The sequence below is a fragment of the Molothrus ater genome, chromosome 6, assembly GCF_012460135.2.
Source record: "Molothrus ater isolate BHLD 08-10-18 breed brown headed cowbird chromosome 6, BPBGC_Mater_1.1, whole genome shotgun sequence".
NCBI lineage: Eukaryota > Metazoa > Chordata > Aves > Passeriformes > Icteridae > Molothrus > Molothrus ater.
Genome location: NC_050483.2, coordinates 47378992 through 47400166, shown reverse-complemented (window position 1 = coordinate 47400166; position 21175 = coordinate 47378992). Strand labels below are relative to the sequence as shown.

The 21175-nt window shown below is 44.3% G+C and overlaps 1 protein-coding gene across 2 annotated transcripts in view; it reads left to right on the top strand.

Moving 5' to 3' along the window:
• The first annotated feature begins 13133 nt into the window (after positions 1–13133).
• The window catches only part of PRIMA1 (proline rich membrane anchor 1), a 50707-nt gene continuing 42665 nt past the window's right edge, over positions 13134–21175 (top strand). The window contains exons 1-2 of one of the 2 annotated variants that reach the window (XM_036384821.2): positions 13134–13412; positions 19574–19724. In XM_036384821.2, coding sequence (XP_036240714.1) covers positions 13320–13412; positions 19574–19724 — 244 coding nt within the window. In that variant the 5' untranslated portion in view covers positions 13134–13319. The remainder of the gene's footprint in view (positions 13413–19573; positions 19725–21175) is intronic. The other variant, XM_036384820.2, reaches the window with a different exon arrangement.

Here is a 21175-nt window from a genome sequence, read left to right as displayed (position 1 = left end):
TACTGCTCAGTCACAGTTTCACAGGACTTAACCCCAGACAGAGATTAAATGGCAACCTTTTATGAGTTTAGACAAACTTACTGAGCTGACTGCATGCAAGAGGACATTTTCTTTCTAAGGTGATTTATCTCCTTTATGTGGCTGGAGCGATAAATACTCTGAAAATTAACGCCGTGCTCGCCTGTAAAATAAAAATCCACATTAATCTCGGCTATCAGAGACAACTATAAATCAAATGAAAGCAAAACAGGGCAAGGAGGGGTTGGAAACAAAGTCCCATCCCTGGCAACACAGCGCTAGGCAGACATTATAGCAATGTTGGCTGAGACTAGCTGTCAAGAGGCCCCAGAGAACTGGCTCTTGGGGCACCTGCTGCAGTGTTGAACATGAATCCTCAGGTCTCCATGAGCCATATGCTGGTCCTGGATTCCACCATGGGGAATAATTACCTCTGCTCCAGGAAGGAGACCAGTAGGAAAGCTGAATCTTTTGTCAACAGGAGGAGTAATGAGTAACTGGAGAGCAGAAATACAGAATGCAAAACGTAGCAGAGTCTTTAAATTTTAACGCAAGGTACCATTGGTCCTCATGGGTCAGCAGAACTGAGCAACACACCTGACGTACCTGAGTCACAGGTGTGTGTACCCAATGTGAGAGTTATCCTGGCTGTCTTTCTGCAGCCTCTCTTCTGGAAGAATTACTGAACTCTTCTATAAAAATTGTTTCTAAGTTATCTCTCTTGGGTTAAAAGCCAATGCTGTTCTTTTTGAGCTAGCTCTGAAGAACCTCCCCCATAACTAAACATGCAGGATTCCCTACAAGCAGTACCTCTCGCTGATGCCAATTGAGGGAGCAAGAGTTGTTCCATATTTGAAAGCTAAAGGTAAGGAGATGAAGGAAAAAAGTGTACATAGCTATTTCAGAATGTGTGGGCAGTTATTTCTACTGGATTCTGACATATAGTGGAATTCCTATAATTTTCTTAGCTTGAATAAACATATTCATCAGGGCACCCTTTCATCAAAGAATGCTGCATGCAGATATCTGTGGGTGCATGGATGATACATCCTACAGATGATATACAGATTCATTCTTAGATATATACTTATAAAGCCCCCTGATCTGCAATCTAAACAAGCATCATTTGCTATCAGATTTGCAGCACTCTGATATTCTGTGCTCCAAATTAGTCCTGGGTGAATTCCATCCATGCAGCTCACCCATTTTTCTATTACAGCTAATCCAATTACTTCAGACTCTTATCTTCCTTCCAGTGTGCACATATGCCATCTTCCTCATGGAAGTCATCCTGCAGAAAAGTTAATAAGCATATTTATGTTAGAGAAGTTATGGACCAGAGTGTTTGTGGGCACAGGAATTTATTATCTTTGTGCTAAGCGAAGAAACATATTGATGGAGAAGATGGATGAGCGATTTAAACAAATGAAAAGTAACCATGAATGGATAACTGAGAAGGGCTACGCTTCACCCCCAGTTCATAGAAATAGCACAAAGAGAAATATTCTTGAAAGCAGATGGTTGGCACTGGAGAGAGCTTTTGAACACAAACTTTCTCCCTTTCCAAAATTAAAATATGCAGTGCACCCATTGCTGATGGAGTTTCCCACCCTGTATATGTAGGGTCTGACAGTGCTCACCAGAACTCTCTGCTTCAAGCAAGTCAGAGCTAAAATTTTACTTTGCTCTAACTAAAACTTGTTGTAAAGAGAGAATCAGTGTCTTCTTGTGCTTGAGCTAGTTGCAGAAATGAGTTGGAGCTGTAAGAGATGGATGTTACCAGAGTTGAAAATGCCTGGAGTCCTCTTCACATAGAGGACCCCACTGAAGCCTGAGCGTGAAAATGCACCCACAGAGTTTGTCAGCTTACCCCAAGTAATTCCAGCAAAATCCTTCTGCTTCAATTATTCTCTTTCTGCATCTGTATGGTGACTTATTTTCCAAACTTCCAGTGGCGAGGTCAGGTACCAGATTCAAACACCAAAATGGGGTCCAATAACTGCTTATCTGCAATGTCTCAGAAGACACCTGATGACTCAGGCACATTTTGAAAGAGGAAGGGGCAAGACCTCTGCTAGCTGAGAGCTAATCCTGCTCCAGCACCACAGATTTGGACAGAAAAGGACTAATGCACACCCTGAACAGTGCTGCTGTCCCCACCATGGGGGCCAGGAGTAAATGCCCTGAGACTCTGGAGTTGCACCTCAGAGAGTGCTTCTGCCCTGTCCACCCCTCCCCAGCCAACAGGGCTGGGAAGAAGGGGAGATCAGCACCAGGCTAACCCGTAGAAGGAAAAAGGTGGGGAAAAGGGGGAAAGAGAACCAGCGTGTTTGCTCTGGGACTCAAATCAGCCCTTAGCTGTTCTAAATAGCTCTGTGCAAGACTGTGAGCATAGCAGATGTTGGATTATTACAGCAAAAATAAGCGTTATGAAAATATATTCAAGTGCAGGAGAAGGATGGGGCAAACCAGTATCTGGTAAAACAGCTTTGTTGTGAGGCAATTCTTTATCTCAAGAGTAAACATTTAGTCCTCCAGGCAAGAAATAATCACTGTTAAAATCCTTCATAATTAAAGGAGGATTATATTATATATAATATATATATATATATATATATATATATATATATATATATATATATATTTAGGATCCTGTATTATATATAGGATATATGATCTTCAGGACCTATTTCCTCTCCTGGTGGGAGGAGACATTGCAAAAACATTCAAAAGGACAGTGGGGTATTGTTATCAAAAGCATCATAGCAGGCCCAGGGAGTTCCTAACTCTGGTTCTTCCTGAAGACAACAAAGACAATGGGCTTCTGCCTTCAATATCCAGTACACAATGGCAGAATTACATTTCTAGACGTCTAGGACAAGTGTGTGGAGCTGGACTGTGCATTTCCAGTTCACTGGACACTGGGTTCATATAGGTGCTGCAGGCATGTCAGCTTCTCTCCCACAGCTGGGACTTAGCAGGACTGCTGCTGTCACCTGGTCAATTTTTATAGAGAAAACCAGAAAAAGGCAGCTAAGGAGGTGATTGGAAACAGCAGGGTGTTCCCAAGAAATATTAAACTACCCTTTGCAAATAAACTTATTTCACAGACAGAGGATTGCTTCTCAGTTTCCTTTAATGCTTGCATTTTATGCCTTCTCACTGTTCTTCTCTTTAAGACTGTAAGTTTGCTGGGGCATCCCTGCCTATTCCTCAGCATTTGACCAGGGCCTTATTAAGTGAAGGCCTAATATTATCTTATCCCTTGGCACTGCAGCAATAAGCAAAAGAAAATAACATTCACATTAGACAGCCACTATAGCTTTGGACACAATGAGAGTAAAATGGATGCGCTTGTTCATAAATAGAGAAATGTTTCCTTTGTTTATGGGTTTCCTCCTTGCTCATTATAAAAAATTGTCAATTATTCCTGCCTATAGGTACAGCAAGATTACTCATCACCAAGTTAACAGCAATGCACTCCAAAATTGCTTCTGTAATTCAGGTTTAAAGTCACTACAGCAGCACAAGTCAGAAGGACTAAATGAGAAGGAGGGTATGCTGAATATAGGAAAATACTGTATGCAAATTGTGGTAATTCATGACTGAGTCACAAAAAATATGTATTCAAAATCTGTCATGATTTAAACATTTAAGAATAGATTGCTATGCATTTATGTAATAACTTTCATTAGAGGATCTCAAAATGCTTAGGAGGCACTGAGATGAAAGCATGATGATGTCAGTCTTTCAGGACAGCTCTAGGTGCGTTTCTTTTCAAATCAGCAGCTAGTGGCTCCCAGGGATTTCCAGCACACCAGACTAATACTTGATGGTCTGGGGAAGAGAAAGGGCTGACAAAGATACATCTGATAACTCTTCTAGTCCTTAAATGGGTTCAGGCTCTGTTGATCCTTACAGATGCATTTCTAATATCCTTTAAAATATCCAGTGATAGAGCAATTACAAATATATCTAGCCTCTTTCTTTTCTCTGATTATACCTCAGTGCCTTCATGTAAGCAGCAAGCAAATATGTTGCAAATAAGCAGCAGGAAAATACATTGCAAATACAGTAATACCCCCAAAATTTTCTCACTAGACAAGAATTCTTAGTACTAGCAAAGCCATGCTGTAGCTCATCATTCATCACAACAAAGAAAGCACTGGAATTTTTTAGCACATTCCTTCACTGGTTTGCAGTAGGCTGAGCTGAATGGAAATTTGAAGCAAGAGAGAGCACACCTCAGGCTGTGTGGAACAGAGTGTGGGCACTGATGTTAGGAGTCATAAAGATAGAAACCTAAATCAATGTCTTCCTGGGACCTCCTGACAGCTGTCTCACTGTTTGGTGAGACAAAGACTGCAAGATAGTACTGCAAGGTGTAAGCGCCTCAGCTGGAGGAACTATGGACTGCCAGACCCTACAGAGAGATTTCTTCCTCTTCCTAGTGCATGTATTTGTTAAGATGAAAAAGGAAAAGGAACAGATCAAGGATTTGAATGTTAACAAAAAGACAGAAGACTAATCTTAGAAACATAAAGATAATAACTGAGATTTTATTAATAGGAGATAATTTTTTTTTAGAATGCAATAAGATCTAAATCCACTGGCTGATTCAGAGGTGTGTTGAAACTGCTGATACATGCCTGCTGATGTCAGTGGCCTTAGTAAGAGACATCCCCACATTTTGCATAAGATTCTGCCAGGGAAGCAATTTGGCATTACAGTGCCAACATGTCACATAAAAGAAGTTACAAGCAGTGTAATCTCTGTTTGATTTCATCAAAACATCCATAGCATAGGCCCAAGGTAAAGTATTTCAGAACTTATACCTTTTTTCTTAGGATTGTTGCCTAAACATATTGTTGCCTTTCCCTTATGTCTAGCTGAGAAAATTCTTTGCACTGTGTTTGTCTCCAGGTCTACCCCTGCAGAGAGCGCTGCTGCCAGAAAAATGCCTCTGACCCTAGAAAATACTTAGAGGGGACAACAGAAACCCACTGGCACAGCCTGGTAGGACTGCTTTAGGAATACATGGTTGCTGCCAAGAGATGTGAAATGCTTTGCTGTACCTCAATGTTTGAAATATTTTAAGATGTAGATTTATGAACTTTCATAGCACCATTTATCTATGTCCTTCAAAGGCCAAGCCAGGATTAGTGCAGTTGTCAGTGCTGTAAGACCCATGTGTTTGGCTGTCTTGTGTACAGGGAAGGTAGCATGGTGTGTCAGGCAGTCCCCCTGAGAGCCAGTCTGAGCCACAAGGAGCCATGCTCCCAGCTACTGCGCTAATCTAACAAAATTCTAGCAATACCTCACAGAACACTAACCTACCACCTACTGTCAGCAGGCAGATCCCAGGATATATTCTGCATACCAGAAAGCAGAGGCACCACTTTAGGTATCGTTCTTCTCTTTCTTCAGATATTAAAGACCACACAGGATCTAAGAAATTACAGCAGTGGCTAATTGGATTGGTGTACCTCAAGAAGACTTCAGACACAGGAAATGCAAAAGATTTGGAAAGATTTAACAAGCTGTAAAAGTCTACAAACCACTGACAAATCACTGGATTTTCCTTTCCATCTGCAAATAAAACCAGAATTTACTGGCAGGAGACTACAAATATGTTGGACAGTTCTGAATTCATATATAAAACAAAATCCTGTATTCCATACAAAAAAGGCTTGCTAGAGAACTGGGACCTGCTACCAGTAACGCCACTGGGACCTGCCAGTGATTGTCCCAGAACAGTGTTTGGTGCTCAGCATGCAGATTTCTGAAAGAAACTCTCCCCATGAAACCCAGTGCTCTATGACTGCAGTGGAGGTCACTGGCGAGCTGGTGCTGTCTTTGTGATAGTCCTGCACTAGCTGGGGCTTATAACCAATCAATAGCTCTTGTTATGAGACAGATGGATCCATTATGATCTGACCTGCTCAGACTATGGCTCTTAACCCTTAACCTTAGCTGATGTAAAATACTCACCAAAATTCGCTGTTAGACATCAGAACAGCCTCATATTTCTTTCCCTGCCATTAACAAATGTCACATATTTGTCAACAGATTATCTCATCCACCTCATCACAGTGTATGCCATTGATGTGTTAAGAAACAGCAGAAGGGATTTTAAAAAAATGCACTCTTGTGGAATTTACAAGTAGATGAAGACAAAAAAAAAAGTTCAGGCGTGTTTCCACCAGGATTTTCTGACAACAATTAACACATTTATTGTTTCGCCGGGGCTTAGGGTGTTGAAATGCACAAAGACCAGAGCATGAGGCACACTTCAGCCACAAAAAGAATCCCAAGAGGAATGCAAAACTGCCACAACATGGCATCCTCCACTGCTTTTTCCTTGGAGCCAGCTGTAGCCCAAGGATGCTTTTCCTGCCAAGGGTTAAGGTGAGGGTCGAAGCTAGGGTTAGGGTTTTGAAAACCACAAAGCCCAGAGCTCCCTGCAGCCACAAAAAGCATCCCAAGGGAAGTGCAAAATTGCTACGACATGGCTTCCGCAACAGCATTTTCCTTGGAGCCAACCGTAGCCCAAGGCTCCTTTTCCTGCCTAGGGTTAGGGTTAGGGTTGTGCCTAGGGTTAGGTTAGGTTAGGTTAGGTTGAAAAGCAAAAAGCCCGGAGCTCCAGGCACCTTTCAGCTGAAAAGGCATCCCAAGGGGAGCCCAAAACTGCCACAACATGGCTGCCTCCACAGCTTTTTCCTTGGGACCATCCATAACCCTAAGCTGATTCACCTGCCTAGGGTTAGGGTTACGGTTACGCCTAGGGTTAGGGTTTTTTAAACCAGGAAGCCCTGAGCTCCAGGCACACTGCGGCTGTGAAAGGCATCCATGGGGAGCCCAAAACTGCCACAACATGGCTGCCTCCACAGCTTTTGCCTTGGGACCATCCCTAACCCTAGGCTGCTTTACAGACCTGGGGTTAGGGTTAGGGTTATGGTTGCGCCTATGCCTAACCCTAGGCATAACCCTAACCCTAAGCCCAGGCAGGTAAATCACGCTAGGGTTAGGGATGGTTCCTAGGAAAAAGCTGTGGAGTTGGCCATGTTGTAGCAGTTTTGTGCTCCCCTTGGGATCCCAAGGCTTCTTTTCCTGCCTAGGGCTGGTGTTGGGGTTGAGCCTAGGGTTAGGGTTTTGAAAAACACAAAGCCCACAGCTCCAGGGATCCTGCAGCCACAAAAGGCATTCCAAGGAGAAGGCAAAACTGCCGCAACATGGCTTCCTCCCCAGCTTTTTCCTTGGATCCCTCCATAGCCCAAGACTTCTTTTCCTGCCTAGGGTTAGGGTTAGGGTTTCACCTAGGTTTAGGGTTTTTTAAACCAGCAAGCCCTGAGCTCCAGGCACACTGTGACTACAAAAGGCATCCCAAGGGGAATGCAACACTGCCACGACATGGCTTCCTCCACAGCTTTTTCCTTGGAGTCATTGATAGCGCAAAGCTGCCTTTCCTGCCTAGGATTAAGGTTAGGGTTAGGGTTAGGGTTTTGAAAACCACAAAGCCCAGAGCTCCAGGCACCCTGCAGCTGCAAAAGTCAAACCAAGGGGAGCGCAAAACTGCCTCATCATGGCTTCCTTCACAGCTTTTTCCTTGGAGCCAGCCATAGCCCAAGGCTTCCTTTACTTACCTAGGGTAAGGGTTAGGGTTGCGGCCCCCTACAGCTTGGAACCCAGATAAGAATCCAGATGATCTGTGTGCTTGCAGTAACAATGACAGGCTGGACATTCCACACCTGAGATCTGCAGACTGACAGCTTTCTAAAATCTGGTTCCTAATTTTTCAGGCTAGGTTTCATGTCAACTAGAAACAGAGGTAAAAAATAGTAGAGAGTGGAAAGAAAGAGAAATTAGTGTTGTCTGAAACTGATCGTTTTTCATGGATTTTTTAATGAAACATTGTCAAATATACAGACCTGCAAACAGTATTTTAGTCCCATATTTTCAGTAGTGAAATATGTGACTTGGACTTGTAGTTTTAGGGAGTATTCTGATGCTTAGGATTGATTATTCTGGTAACCAAAATTAGATCAGTCTGACCAAATATGTGCAGGTTTCTCCTTGAAGGATGAGTTAAAAAAAAGAAGCTATAGTGATAATTTTTTTTAGAAGCAGTGATTCTCCATCCTTGCCTTTCATCTGGATCTGCTTAGACTCTTGTACATTTACTTAGCCCTGTCCTTGCCATCCCTCCATTTCCATAAGATGTAGGCAAAAAGAGTCCAAGAGAAAATGTGAATGCAATGCTTTCATACCATCTTTTACACATTCAAATAACAAGTATTTGATCTTTGAGACCAGAGCAGCAATGTATAATGACTGAAAAAGTGACATAGCACTTAAGTGATTTCTGCAACCTGCAGTTCACTCAGCATGCAGAGATTTCATTATAAAGTCACAAGTGAATGAAATTGTAATATATATGTGTTGTGTGAACAATTGATAAAGCTGAAAATAGGACATATTTGGGGCATACAATCTCTTCCTTACATCTAGGATTTTTTCTGGAGAGTTTAATAACTAATCCCACACATTTTACCTGTATATTTATAAACAAAGAGCAAGGATACTGCTGACAAAATCCATTTTTGAAGAGAAAAAAATGTGAGAAACTACTGCAAGTCAATAAGCAGAAGGCCTGTTTATCACTGAAAGTAGCATCTCAGAGTCAGAAAAATACAAGAACAGGCTTGTATGATGTATAGCCACAGCTTTTTTGACCACGAATAAAAATCTATCATGTCCTGTACTTTCAGGTGAGGGAACACAAGCTAAAGGTTACACACAACTTGCCATGTTGGTGCTATTCAGTCCTCACCTAACCTGACATGGAAACATTGATTTTGATTACAGTGTTCCTGGCCTATAGCATGAAAAGGGGGCACCCTGCCACTGTTTTCCAGATGCAGTGCAATAGCCTGAATTTATCTGAGAGACAACTTTAAGAGCACCTATTGAAATTCAGATACTTATGAAACTTAAAACTCATTTCCAAACCTTTAATATGATGAAAATCAAAGAATCATTTGTTATCCAAATGTATTCTAGATATCCTCAAAGTTGGGAATCTTTTCCCAAGTTGGAAATATTGAACAATAGAATAATAGCATCTTCCAAAAATCAAATCTGTTACTTGTATGGTCCTCAGTTTTATTAAATAATTGGGATCATCAAGAAGAATTCTCTCCCCTCCGTGGGCAGAGATTATGGTATTTTAAGAAATACAATTTCAGCCACTGTTTCTGTTGCTGTGATCTTTATTAATTCCTGATCTTCTAAAAATATCGCAATAAATTGTGGATTGCTAGGTAGAAACTTGAAATCCAAAACCAGTAAATTTTCTTTCCATGTGTTGAAAGTACTGCTTTAGATATATGGAGTAATAAAAATATCTTTTAAAAATAGCAACAAAAATATTTTCAGTGCAAGCAAAAGTGATGTTGTACATTTACCTGCTTTAATGTAAATGTAACCTGTTGTTACATTTACCTGCTGATGTTTTTCTAGACTCAAACCCAAAAATTAATCTGGGACAGACCATGCCAGGCTAAAGAAGGCTTTAAAAAGTCAGTGCTAAAATGTTTTCTAGCATGTTTATGTTTTCTAGCATTTCTCCAGGTTGGACACTCTTCTTGAGTTCATTGACTTGCATCCAGAAATGTCATTAGTAAAACACTGCTTAAGTGGATTCTTTCTAGGCCTGACTGACCACAGAGCCTGAGAAGAGGCTGTGTTTGCTTCTCTACTACTGGCTTCAGCTAAAACCCCTCTGGTGTCTCTAAAGACATAGGGATAAAATTCGCCTAAAGTCAGACTGGGGAATATCTATTGATTTTAATAAAGTTTAGAAAGTCAACATCAAAGAGAACCTTCTCCTATGCTCTCTGAACATTTGAATTTATGTGGTAAACTCCATCAATACTGACAAAATAAATAGCCTCTTAAAGGCTATTATGGCTATTTAGATTAAAGAAATATGATAATATTTGTAAGTACAGCTAATCAGTGTCACAAGCCTTACTGATGTTTCCGGAGTAGTTGCTCCATTGGTGCGTTAATCACGATTTCTCTGATTATCAGCAATTGTTTAAAAAATAAAAACATGAAGCAAACAAGATAAATATTCTTCCTTGGTAATCAGATCAAAGATGAAAGGGAAAATGAGTAATGGTCATCATTCCATTGACCATTAATATTTGACTTAAATTTTTCAAGAAACAGCTTGAATGATGCTGTTTGTGCAGTCTTTTTCTGAAAACAAAAAAAGAGAACACCCTTTTAAAATAGTTTAAGTTATTATTTTGAGCTGTAACACTTACAAATCACTTTTCATCTCCAGAGCCCTGAACCAGAGCACGGATCTTTGTTGACCACACCAGCAAAGGATCTGCTACTGTTCCTTGTTTCTGTGATGAGCTAAACATTTAGGAGGACAGGACCTTGTTACTGCCTTTCCCATCAAACACAGGAAGAATTTTGGGTAATTGGATCTCATTGTGCTGTTTTGACAGGCAGGGAATCTGGTATAGGTAATTTTTAAAATATACCCAAGGTAGCAGAGCGAGTTGGTAATAGTGGGACTACACCCCAGGAAATCCTGTTTCTGATTCCAGGATGGCCCTAGCCATTATCCTTTTCCACACTTCAGTAGTGTGACTGCTGCAGACAAATCATCGTGTTCTTCCACAAAGCAGCCCTGGTGCTACAAAATACTTAATGCATTATTAAGCAAAACATATTCCAAGCCTGTCATTGATTCAGGGCCTACAGTCTTGCAAGAATTATATCATTTATCTTCCTTATAAGTGGAAAAAATTCCTGGACTCTATTTTCTCTCCATAGAAACTACAGAGAAGACGAAGTAATTAATGAAAAGTACTGGTGTCATGTGAACAAGAACAGGGCACACATTCAGCCCTTTCTTCAGCCATTCAGACTAATGGGAAATATGCTTCTGCGTGGACCGTATGACTGGGTCCAGAGGCTGGATTTAATACATTTGCAGCCCAATAATTTTCCCAAGTGAACTGTCAATTACCAGTGTGAGACAGAAAAGATGCTGATTACCTGGGCCAAACTCTGCTCTTGTTTGTGTCAGAACAATATCCCTGATTGCGCTTGCTTCCGTGCGACTGTGGGTTGAGTTTGGCTCTGTCTCCTCGGTTCCCTGGGTTGTCTTTGAACCACGGGAACAGTGCTTTGAGACAGCTACTTGGGCAATCGCTAATGGCAGGAAAATCCACAGTTCTTCAGACATTAAGGCATTGTAAATACTGAAAGAAAATAAATCTGTGTTGTATTTTTTTGGCATACAATGCCTAAAGCCTTATCTCTCATTCTGTCAGGAACCAAGAACTATGTATACAGATGGTGCAATTTATTATGTTCTGTACTGTGACCAAGTGCTGAAATACCTTCAGGAAATCACCAGAAAGCCTGAAAAGCTTTGCTGTCTCTTGTGACTCCAGCTCACTAAAACTATAATTGAATGAGCACACTATATTAAGCCCTGCGTATTACACAGTAGGCTTACAGAAAAGGACGCCATCTTTTTCAGCATCATTACAGAAAATATCTTTGCTGTACAATTTCTGCCTATACTCAAGATCATAATGTCTCTGCCTCTCTGAATTCTGATCTTATAAAACCACAAGACAGGGATTTACAAACAGATGCCTGGGTTCAACGACTCCACCTCAACTCAGGTGTAACACCATTAAATTCCAGTGTGCTGTTCTCATTTGTAAAATGCTGCTGGGCCTGATAGTCCTGACATTTAAAACAGTGCCTGTCGGGGCTGAAATGAATGGACATGAAATGAATGTAACAGTGGTATGAAAAAAGAATTTTAGCTGTGTATCAGTTCAGAGGTTAATGTATTTCCATTCCTTCTTCTCTGAGCACATTTTTATGAAACCGATGATTAAACTTGGCTGAGTGAGTGAAAGAAATACAAAGAAAAACTAAAGTCGATATTCTCAAACTCATTCATCTCTCAGTATGAAATGTAAACCTTGGAACTAGTATTTTGTTCATACCCATGTGCTTTACTGCATTTGAAACATTGAAAACAAGATCCCTGTGTCATGGACCCAATAACAAGTGTTTTATGGTCATCTTGATACCCACAAGGCCCAACTTTCAGCAATAGCCCAAGTCACAAAACAGCTGTTTTGCTTTTAGTGCTTCATTGGAGGCAAAACCATCTTCATCCTTGATTTCCTACTGTTTCCTTCCTGTGATGCCTCGATATTGGAGGGTGGTCTATCCATCCACTTCCCCTCATGCACTGTTACACATTTCCGCGTGTTTTGTTGGAACATAGAACCACAAATGCCATGAAGCGTCTTCCCTATTTCATCCCAGAGACAGCGGGCCAACCCAGCCCCATGTCCCGCCTGTCAGAGGACAAACCCTTGCGTCACTCAGGAGAGAAGGGAACACCGACAACCACTAACCCCAAAACCTCCCGGCCGCAGTTCGGGGCTCCCCCAGGCCGGGGGTGCCGGTTCATCCCGCGCCTCCCTCGGGTGGCTCCGGCTCTCGGCGGCGGGGAGGGCGCGGGGCGGGTGCGGCGCTCCCCGCTCCCGCAGGTCCCCGAGCCGCCCGGGGCTCAGCGGAGGGCAGCTGCCTCCGGGAGGAGCCCGGGCGGGGAGGGAGAGACGAGGGGAGCCGTGCGCGGAAGGGACTGCCTCGATGGGCTTGAAAAATCACTGCAGCAGCGGCGGCGGGCCGGTGGCAGATGCAATGCCCGGGCTGCGCGGCCGCGCCGCTCTCCCCGCCTCTCCCCTCCGGCTCCGGCTCCGGCTCCGGCCCTGGCCCCGGCCCCGACCCTGCCTCTTTTTTTCCGCGCCTGGCTCCAAACTTTTCCCGCTCCCCTCCCGTGTGAGCGGGAGCCCCGAGCTCAGCGGTGAGCGCCGGCCGGGAAGCCCCCGGCACGGAGAGGCTGCTGGCGGCGACAGCCGGAGCATCCCAGGGAGGGGAAGCCGGCGGGGCGGGCAGGGAGGGAGGCGGGCAGGGCGGGGGTGGAGGCGCGTCTCCCTGCTGAGGGAGCCGGGACTTGCAGGGTTCTGGGTTTTCCCGACCACTCTTTCCCCTCCCCACCCGCCCATCTCCCTGCCTCCCTCCCCCCCTCCTTCCCTCCCGCCTTCCCTCCCTCCCCTCCAGAATTAAAGTTGGGACAGTCGCGCTCCGGGGATGGGTGCGAGCCAACGCCTCTGCTGCCGGCTCGCTCTGCTCCCTCCCCAGGTCGCCCGGAGCCCGCGCCCCCGCCCGCCCGCCCAGGAGGGATGCTGCTCCGGCAGCTGCTGGGGCTGCTCCGCTGCTGCTGGCCCTCCCTGCTGCTGCACTGTGCCCTCCACCCGCTCTGGGGGTCCCTCCAGGTAGGGCCGCCCGAGCCCGCTCGCAGCTGCGGGGCGCGGGGGCGGCGGGGCCGGGGCGGGGGAAAAGCGGGGCCGCGGGCAGAGCCCCGCCGGCACCCCCGGCGCTGCGGGGAGGAGGCCGTGGCGGGGCGGTGGTCGCGCGGGCGGCCCCGAAGCCGGGAGAGCTGCAGCTGTCCCCGGCGAGGGCCCCCCGTGCCGGGCGCTGCGGGATGGCGGGTGTGCGGGACGGGCGGCCGTGCCAGCCCCGGAGCGCTGAACTCGGTCCGAGAGTGCTCGGTCCCAGCAGGATGGAGTTGAGTTTCTTCGGCGCGCCGGCGGTCGGAGGGCTGGGAAGCGCATTTTGCTGTAGGTGGCAAGATGCACGGGAAGAGGCAGCGGCGGAGCGGAGCCCCGGCGGCCGTGCCTTGCCGTGGGGTTTCGGTATTGATTGCGAATTGAATGGAGGGTTTTCTGGGTAAAGGGCTGAATCAGCTTTTGCCAACTCCGACGCCGTGGTGTTGTGTGACCTTGATTGTAATGTGGGTGGCCAGCAAGAGAGACTGGGAGCAATCGGTACACAGTGAGGGAGAGCGCCCATCCAGTTTGGAGAATCAGAACAGCAGCAAAGCTCATCTCAAATGCGTCACTTCGATATTTCAAAGTTTATTTATAATATAAGTCTTCAGAGAAGTGATTGATGAGCCAGCCAAGTGCCGTTCAAGAACAGACCAATTACAGTTTCTTTCTTGGTAAAACAAAGTGGAGACTCCACATCTTTTACTCCCTGATCTAAACTTAGTGACTCCCAAGAGATTAGAGAGATGTTGTTTGTTTTAGCATCTTGTCTCTTGCCATGAATGACAAAGAGGATTTGTGCTCCTTGTGGATTAAAATGAACAGAAATACAACAAAAACAACCTTTAAAGCAATGTCCTGTCATAAAAATTTCTGCCAGCGCTACCTTCCTGCTGTCCTTCTCAAGTATTGAGGTAGCTAATCTTAAGTTAAACTATAGGTGAATTTCTCACGGAAGCGCAGTTGGGTGAAAAGGGATGCCTCCTGCAACCTCTCCCCTATCAGTCAATTGAGCAGAGAAAAAAAACCCTCTGATAAACATATTTCTGGGAAACTACTCACATGATCTAAAATTATTTTTCTAAAACAATTACATTTATAAAAATTGAAACAGGCTCTGAGAAATACAAAAGCCAAGGAGCTCACCAGCCTTTCCTTGCAATAATTTGGAATTTGGATGAATGACCCATTCATCAACTGTACTTGTGCTGTTGCTTGCTGTTCTGTGGAAGAACAAACACTAAGCCTGCTTTTTTCCAGTTTTCCCAAAACTAGGCTCCCATCTGCAGATTCCAATGGGAAGGGCAGGTGTGGAATGCTCACTGGCATGCCAGCCTTCCATCCTTCCTGTGACTGAAATTCCTTCATGGTTGAACCCCTCCCAAGATTCCCTTCTCCATGTTGAGTCATAATCCTTGTCTTATCTTCAGTCTCACAAGCCATTCTCTCCCTGGCTAATTCTGTGCTGTTGCATCATTGCTCCCCTGCCCTGCTCCATCTCTAGCAGCAGGCGTGTTTGTTTTCTCACATCCCCCAGCCCCTCTGCACGCATTTGTCCCCACAATGACTTAGTGTGGCATAGCCTTCCCTCCCACCTCGGCTTTTCCTCCTTAGGCCCTGCCTTGAGACACTTAAAAGAATCAGTCAGATGCTAATCAAAGGAGAAACATTTGTCTTACTAAAAACAAAACCAAAACAAAACCCACAATCTTTTCTTATTAGCATGGTAGCCAGTTCTGTGACAAGAGGAAAGGGATGATTCTGTCAGAGGCTTTTGACATAACTTTAAAAAGTGCAGAAAGAATCATGATAAATAACAGGGACACATTTTTTCTGGTTTTGTAAACATGGATCTGGATTAACTGATGTGAATTGCACAGAGCTGTCCTGGGATTTATGCAGCACTGGTGAGATCTCATCTCATCTCTGTAGACTGCTACCAAGAGACAAAGCTCTTGCTACATCAGCAGGCTTTTAGAGGTCTCTGTGCCTTCAGTCAACTGCACTTTTCTGTTAAAGCTTTCCTCCTTTTACCTGATTAAAAAAAGTCACAAGAAGGCCACCCTCCAGGGACTGTATTAATCCTCTTTTCCCATCCCACTCTCTAGAACGTGCTTGTGGACTGCTGCAACCCCATGGGACTCTACTAAAATACTAAACAGTTCTGACCACATGCAGATTTATTCTTCCATGGTATGCAAAACAGGACTAGGAACACTGTTTCTAAAAGATACCATGAATTAAAGAGAAATATTCCACAGGCATAAACTTCAGAGACAGAGACTGCAAAAGGAAACCACCAGTTACCACTTTCTGTTTGTTCTTCCCTGGACATTTGTGGATCAGATTTTAATTTCCATAAATATTTTAAAGCATTTGTTCTTTTTGCAAAACATGTTCACATCAAATGCACAAATCCATAAAGTCAACTCTATTTATTTTCAGATCAGGGGAAAAATGTATCAGCTTGAAGTCCAGGCAGCATATGTCTAGACTGGCCAACTGCTCAGTGTGCTAAGAAAGCCTTGTGCCCAACAAGCAACCAAGTTTCAGATAGGCCAAGAAAAGGTGCTCATGGCACCTCCAGCAGCAGAGGAATGGCTGGGAGAGCTAGGGAGCAAGGGATCCATCTCCAGAGTGATCCCCTGCCAAGGCAAGCCCTGTGCCACACACTGCCTGGCAGCCTGCTGGGCTTCCAGGTACACCTTACCTGCAAAGCTCTTCCAAAGCCTTCGGGGCCATGGGAGAGTCTGCCAGAGCAAATAAGCAGTAAAGTTTGAGGCCAGATTCATTTAGTTGACCTGGCCATAGAAAGGTGTGGCTCTTTCAAAACACTTTTCCTGCCACATGCTGTAAAGGCAGTTTACCTTGAATTGCAAGCATTAAGAAAGAAACAATGGAGTATTATTTCATCATCTCCTGCCAGAGCAAGATTGTTCCCTAAAGCATATTTTCTAGTGATTTTTTCTGCTTACCTTTAGAAGACACAAGTAATAGCCTTCATTTCTTTCATAAGAAGACTAATAGACATCAACAGGGGGATTTTTTTTCCTTGAAAAGGAGCCAAATGCCTTCCTTTTTCTCCTGATTCTATCTTGCTACTGTTATCTGCTGCTTTGTATTACTGTTACTATTCTGTCCTCTTGCTGTAGTCCTTGACTATTTCTCTCCTCCCTGAGGCCCTCAATTTGGGTATTTCCTTTTCTTGGCAGATTTCAACAAACTTAAAATATCTTTGTTTTTAAAACAAAGCCTTTAAGACAAACCCATCAAGGTAATATTTATGTTCCTACTTCTATCTTCTAACAACCACACATTTCACCCAGTGACAGGAGAAGGGAAACAAATAGTGATAAAGCCCATGCTTTTAAATGTCAGTTCTTTCCTGACTATTTAAAAATGATCATGGGAAATTGTTACAGAGATTCAGGCTGAAGTATTGAGAAATAAAGCAAATTTTCCTTTTTTTTTCTTTTCTTTTTTTTTTTTTTTGTTTTTCTCTAAAATAATATTTTTAAAGTAGACAGGAGCAGGAGTAGCAAGTGACTGGCCATGATAGTGTTAATCTTGTCTGAAAAGTAATTGAGAAAATTATCCACTATTTTCTGAGGACACTCTATTACCAGCCTAAGGGAGGAGAACCTCCAGGGATTTAAAAGTAGTCAATAGCTCTAAAAAAAGACAGAGCAAGCCTTTGCTTCTGGTTGATATTAAGTTAGAGCAATAAGTCAATGTAGCTTTGCCATACCAGCACTGTCTTCAAACTTACATGTGCAAAGCTGCTTCTGATCTGCAAAGGAAGCTGGCTCCAAGTCTGCTCAGGGCTATTCTTCTCTGTGCCCATCTTCTCCCATCATACTGTCCCCTGCAAGACTGCACTGAGCTCTCAGGATTCGATAACCCAGGGCCCAGGCTGTAGCTAGGAGTTAATAGCTGCTTCCTAATCAGCTGCCAGCGCCACTGGAGAGGTGTTGCCCCACCTCCTTCTGTCAGCACAGTAAATCTTGTCACACCTGTTGAACAAGGAGGTACCCCAGGTATGCCCCTAACACTGCAGGGAAGGACACTTCTCTCACAGGGCTCTTCTTGGGAGCATGCCTGGAACACCAGCCCCTCATGTGAGCAGTGTTGGAAGAGCTGAAGCAGCATGGAGGATATTCTGCTGCCTGGGATCACTTACTTTAGAAACAAATAAACCTTCTTTGCTGACAGATTTATTACTAGTCATGAGGGATTACACAGCCAAGTCGCTTTGATTCATTAGAGTGTTCAGAGAGTTTGTGTAAGTTCCTGGAAGCTGTCGGGGATGATCTTTAACCATCCTCTTACTGTTACCTGACGGTGAAGGGGAAAGTTGGAAAGCACTTGTGCTGAATTTGTTTTTCCCTATCTTTGGTAATAGATTTAGACAAGCTGTTTAAAGAACTGAGCCTTCTGCCTTATGCTATGCTGAGCTGTCCTTCCAACTTAGCTACACGTAGCCTTTTCTATTCTTTCCTCCCTCCCCATAATATTTAATCAACAAAGCCCTACCTCCATTTCCCTGAGGCCAGAGTAATGCGTCTTTCTGCATTTAGAAACCTCCTACGCATGTGAACACGTCCTTTGTGCAGTGATGTTGTTTTAATTTGCCACATCTCTCTTTTTGGCCAGAAATATATGAAACAATATGTACAGCTTTCCTGCAGGGCGGTGCAGCCCCCTTGGTGCTCAGCTGTGGGCAGTGGAAGAGGTACGCTGGCCGTGCTGGGGGCCAGGGTTGAAGGGGAGAGGAGACAGACTGTGTGCCCAGAGCTGGCAGGGGCAGGGAAGCAAAACTTGGGCAGCAGAGAGAAGTGGGGAGAAGGCAACCCTGGGTGACCCTGCCAGAGAGGCAGAAGAAGCCTGCCTAAAACAGATCAGAGAGATGGCATGAGACATCTTTGTAATGACCAACGTGTTGTGGAAAAAAGCTAATTAAAGAAGGTGATGTTAGGCCAAAACTATTAGGACAATAACCCGCCTGAGACCAAACTTGACAAGAAAATATGCTAGCATAACTGTCCTTAGCTTCAGCAGGACACCAGTCTGTCCCAGGCGGTCTCCTAATGCTTACATTCAAAGTGCTTGTTAGATAACATGCTTATTAATCTTTTAGGCTTTGCTTTGTCTCTTCGAAATTGTATCCTGTATAAGTCATTCAAAAAGAGCTGGCTTAGAGACCTCTGAAGTTAACACCTCTCAGAAGCTTCTGTGATGCTCAGCAAATTTCCTTTTCATCGGGGACTGACTCCATTTTGTAACATTACATTTACCGAATTTTGCTGAATATTCCTTGAATCCCTAGTTATGTAAATACTTCTATGATAAGAAAACTATGCTGTTAATAAACAGTCCTTGTCATGACTAGATCAAGCTACTGAATATATCGTATACCAGTGCTGGCTAAATTATTGCTCATGGCCAAGTGATGCTTATGCTTGGGTTCTGCAATGCCTCATCCTCACTTTTGTTATTAACCAACACTGCATCTCACAGGAGGCTACAATGTGGCATTTCCATTTAAACCATGTTATTGCTGTGGTCCACAGATGATTAAAACGTGGGTAGTCTCCCCTCTTGGCAGGAAGTGAAACACCCTGTGAAATGCTCTCTGAACTTCCAAGTGAGGCTGGCAAAGCAGAGGAGGGACGTCCTCTGGCTCTCAGTTCTGCCTTAAGGAAAATGAACATAATCCTGACCCTAACTGTCTTGTAATTTTTATTAGCTCTCTTTGGCTTGCAGCAATGACCCTGTGAATAATGCATGCTGCTAGATGGCTTTCCTAAGGAAGGAAGGCTTATGCAATCGTATTGTCTGCCACTGCCTGCCTTCTCCTTACCCCATAATAACTCAGAAGCCAGCTGGCCAATCTTAACCAAATTTGACAGAGGGAAAGAGTTCTTGAAGATATTGTGTTAAATAAAAGAAATATTAAAAATGGGGACCATGCAGGGAAGGGACCTCTTAGGAACTTTAGCTCAGTTCTTGCTACAGGTCTGAGGTGCCACTCAGGTTCTCAAGCCTAAAAAACACGTTCACCAGTTTTCACTGTTCTGCTGCTCATGCAATGACTTGTTTCTTCACAGATCACTCAGGGTGAACCCCAGAAGTCATGCTCCAAGCCTGTAGCAGAGAAATTTACAGAGAGCTGCCAGGAAATTTGCCAGTGCAGGCCACCTCCTCTGTTACCACCGCCTCCTCCACCTCCGCCACCCCCGAGGTTGCTGGCGGTGCCAAGTAAGTACCTGCTGATACTGCTGGGGTGTGCTGAAGGAGGGCAGAGCACGGGGACACCTGGAGAGACAGCAGAAGGCATGTGGGAAAGGGCACAGCTAGCTCATTTGTCATTTTCCACTTAGCAAATGGAAGAAGAAATGTTCTCAGTAGAGATGGAGATCTGTATTCTGATCAATGAATAATGCTTGGCTTTTGGAGAAAAGCCAGAGAAATTCCCTCCTTTCATTGTGTTAGATATGATTCCCTGGTTTTAAATTATTTCCTAATCCCCTAGCCCTGAGAAATGCATTTCTACAGAGACACAGTGCTGTGCTGGCCCTTGAGTGTCATGACCCCCTTTTTTGCCAGGTGTGCAGCTTGAAGGTCTGGGTGCTCCAAGGCAAATTAATTTATGAGCAGACAAAAATCCAAACACTCTGTCTAGACCATTCAGTATGTTTGACTGTTGTCAAGACACTGGAGCACTACAGTTTACCATAGCAGTGACTCAGGCTCACTGGTTTTAAATTGCTTACAACTGTTACAAAAATAGGAGGCATGTCAGGAGTCAATGGCAAGTGAGCAGCTTTCTCACTAATGCACATGCAGGCTAAGACTCATCTCTTTCTCTTCATACAAATCAGTGCTCCCAAGCCTTACCCAGTGCATCCAAGCTCCTCCTTATTTCCAGCCATACATCCCCATGCCCAGCACACCTGGTGCCTTCAGTTCCTGCTGGCTAGCTCTGCAGCTGCTTTCCACATCAGTATTCCTGTGCTCCCTGGCATACAGATAATTTCTGGAGAGTGACATCTGTCCCCATGGTCCCTGCACTGTGGGAGAGACCTTCCTGGTTCTACTGCACCCACTGGGTTCAGGGACACAGACTGGGTCCCGGGAGTCTGGTGTTCCAGTAAATCTCCTTAATGCTTTTGCATTTTCATAAATTCATCTCTCCCTATAAGGCTGCCTATTAATTCTTCTCCCTGCTTATATAAACTCTCCTGGGAGCAGTGTTGCAAAGTGTATCCAGTATCCTCAGCCCTTCCCCCAGGGAAAAATAAATCATTAGGTATCATCATCTGGCTGTTTGTCTTTATCAGCAGCATCTCCAGATGTGCAGAAGACATGAAGAAGGCTTCTGCACATCTTGTAGTCAGGCAGAGGACAGGCAGAATTTTTCAGTGTCTTTTCTGCCAGGAGCATGCTTTGTACTTGTGCTACACTGCAGAAAATTAAGGCAAAGGCAGAGAAAAGCCAACAGTGAAACACTTGGGAAAGGAAGTACAAAGACAGCTGGGAAAGTGGAGAGGGAGAGTTTTTATAGCAGGAAAAATCTCTTTCAATGTTCAGGAAAATGTCATGGGCAGTAATATGGAAAATTACCTTGATCTTTGTATCACAGCCAGAAAATAAAGTACTTTGTCACTCTCTTTTCTTGTGCCTGGGGTACCCTGTTACCCTGAGGGGAA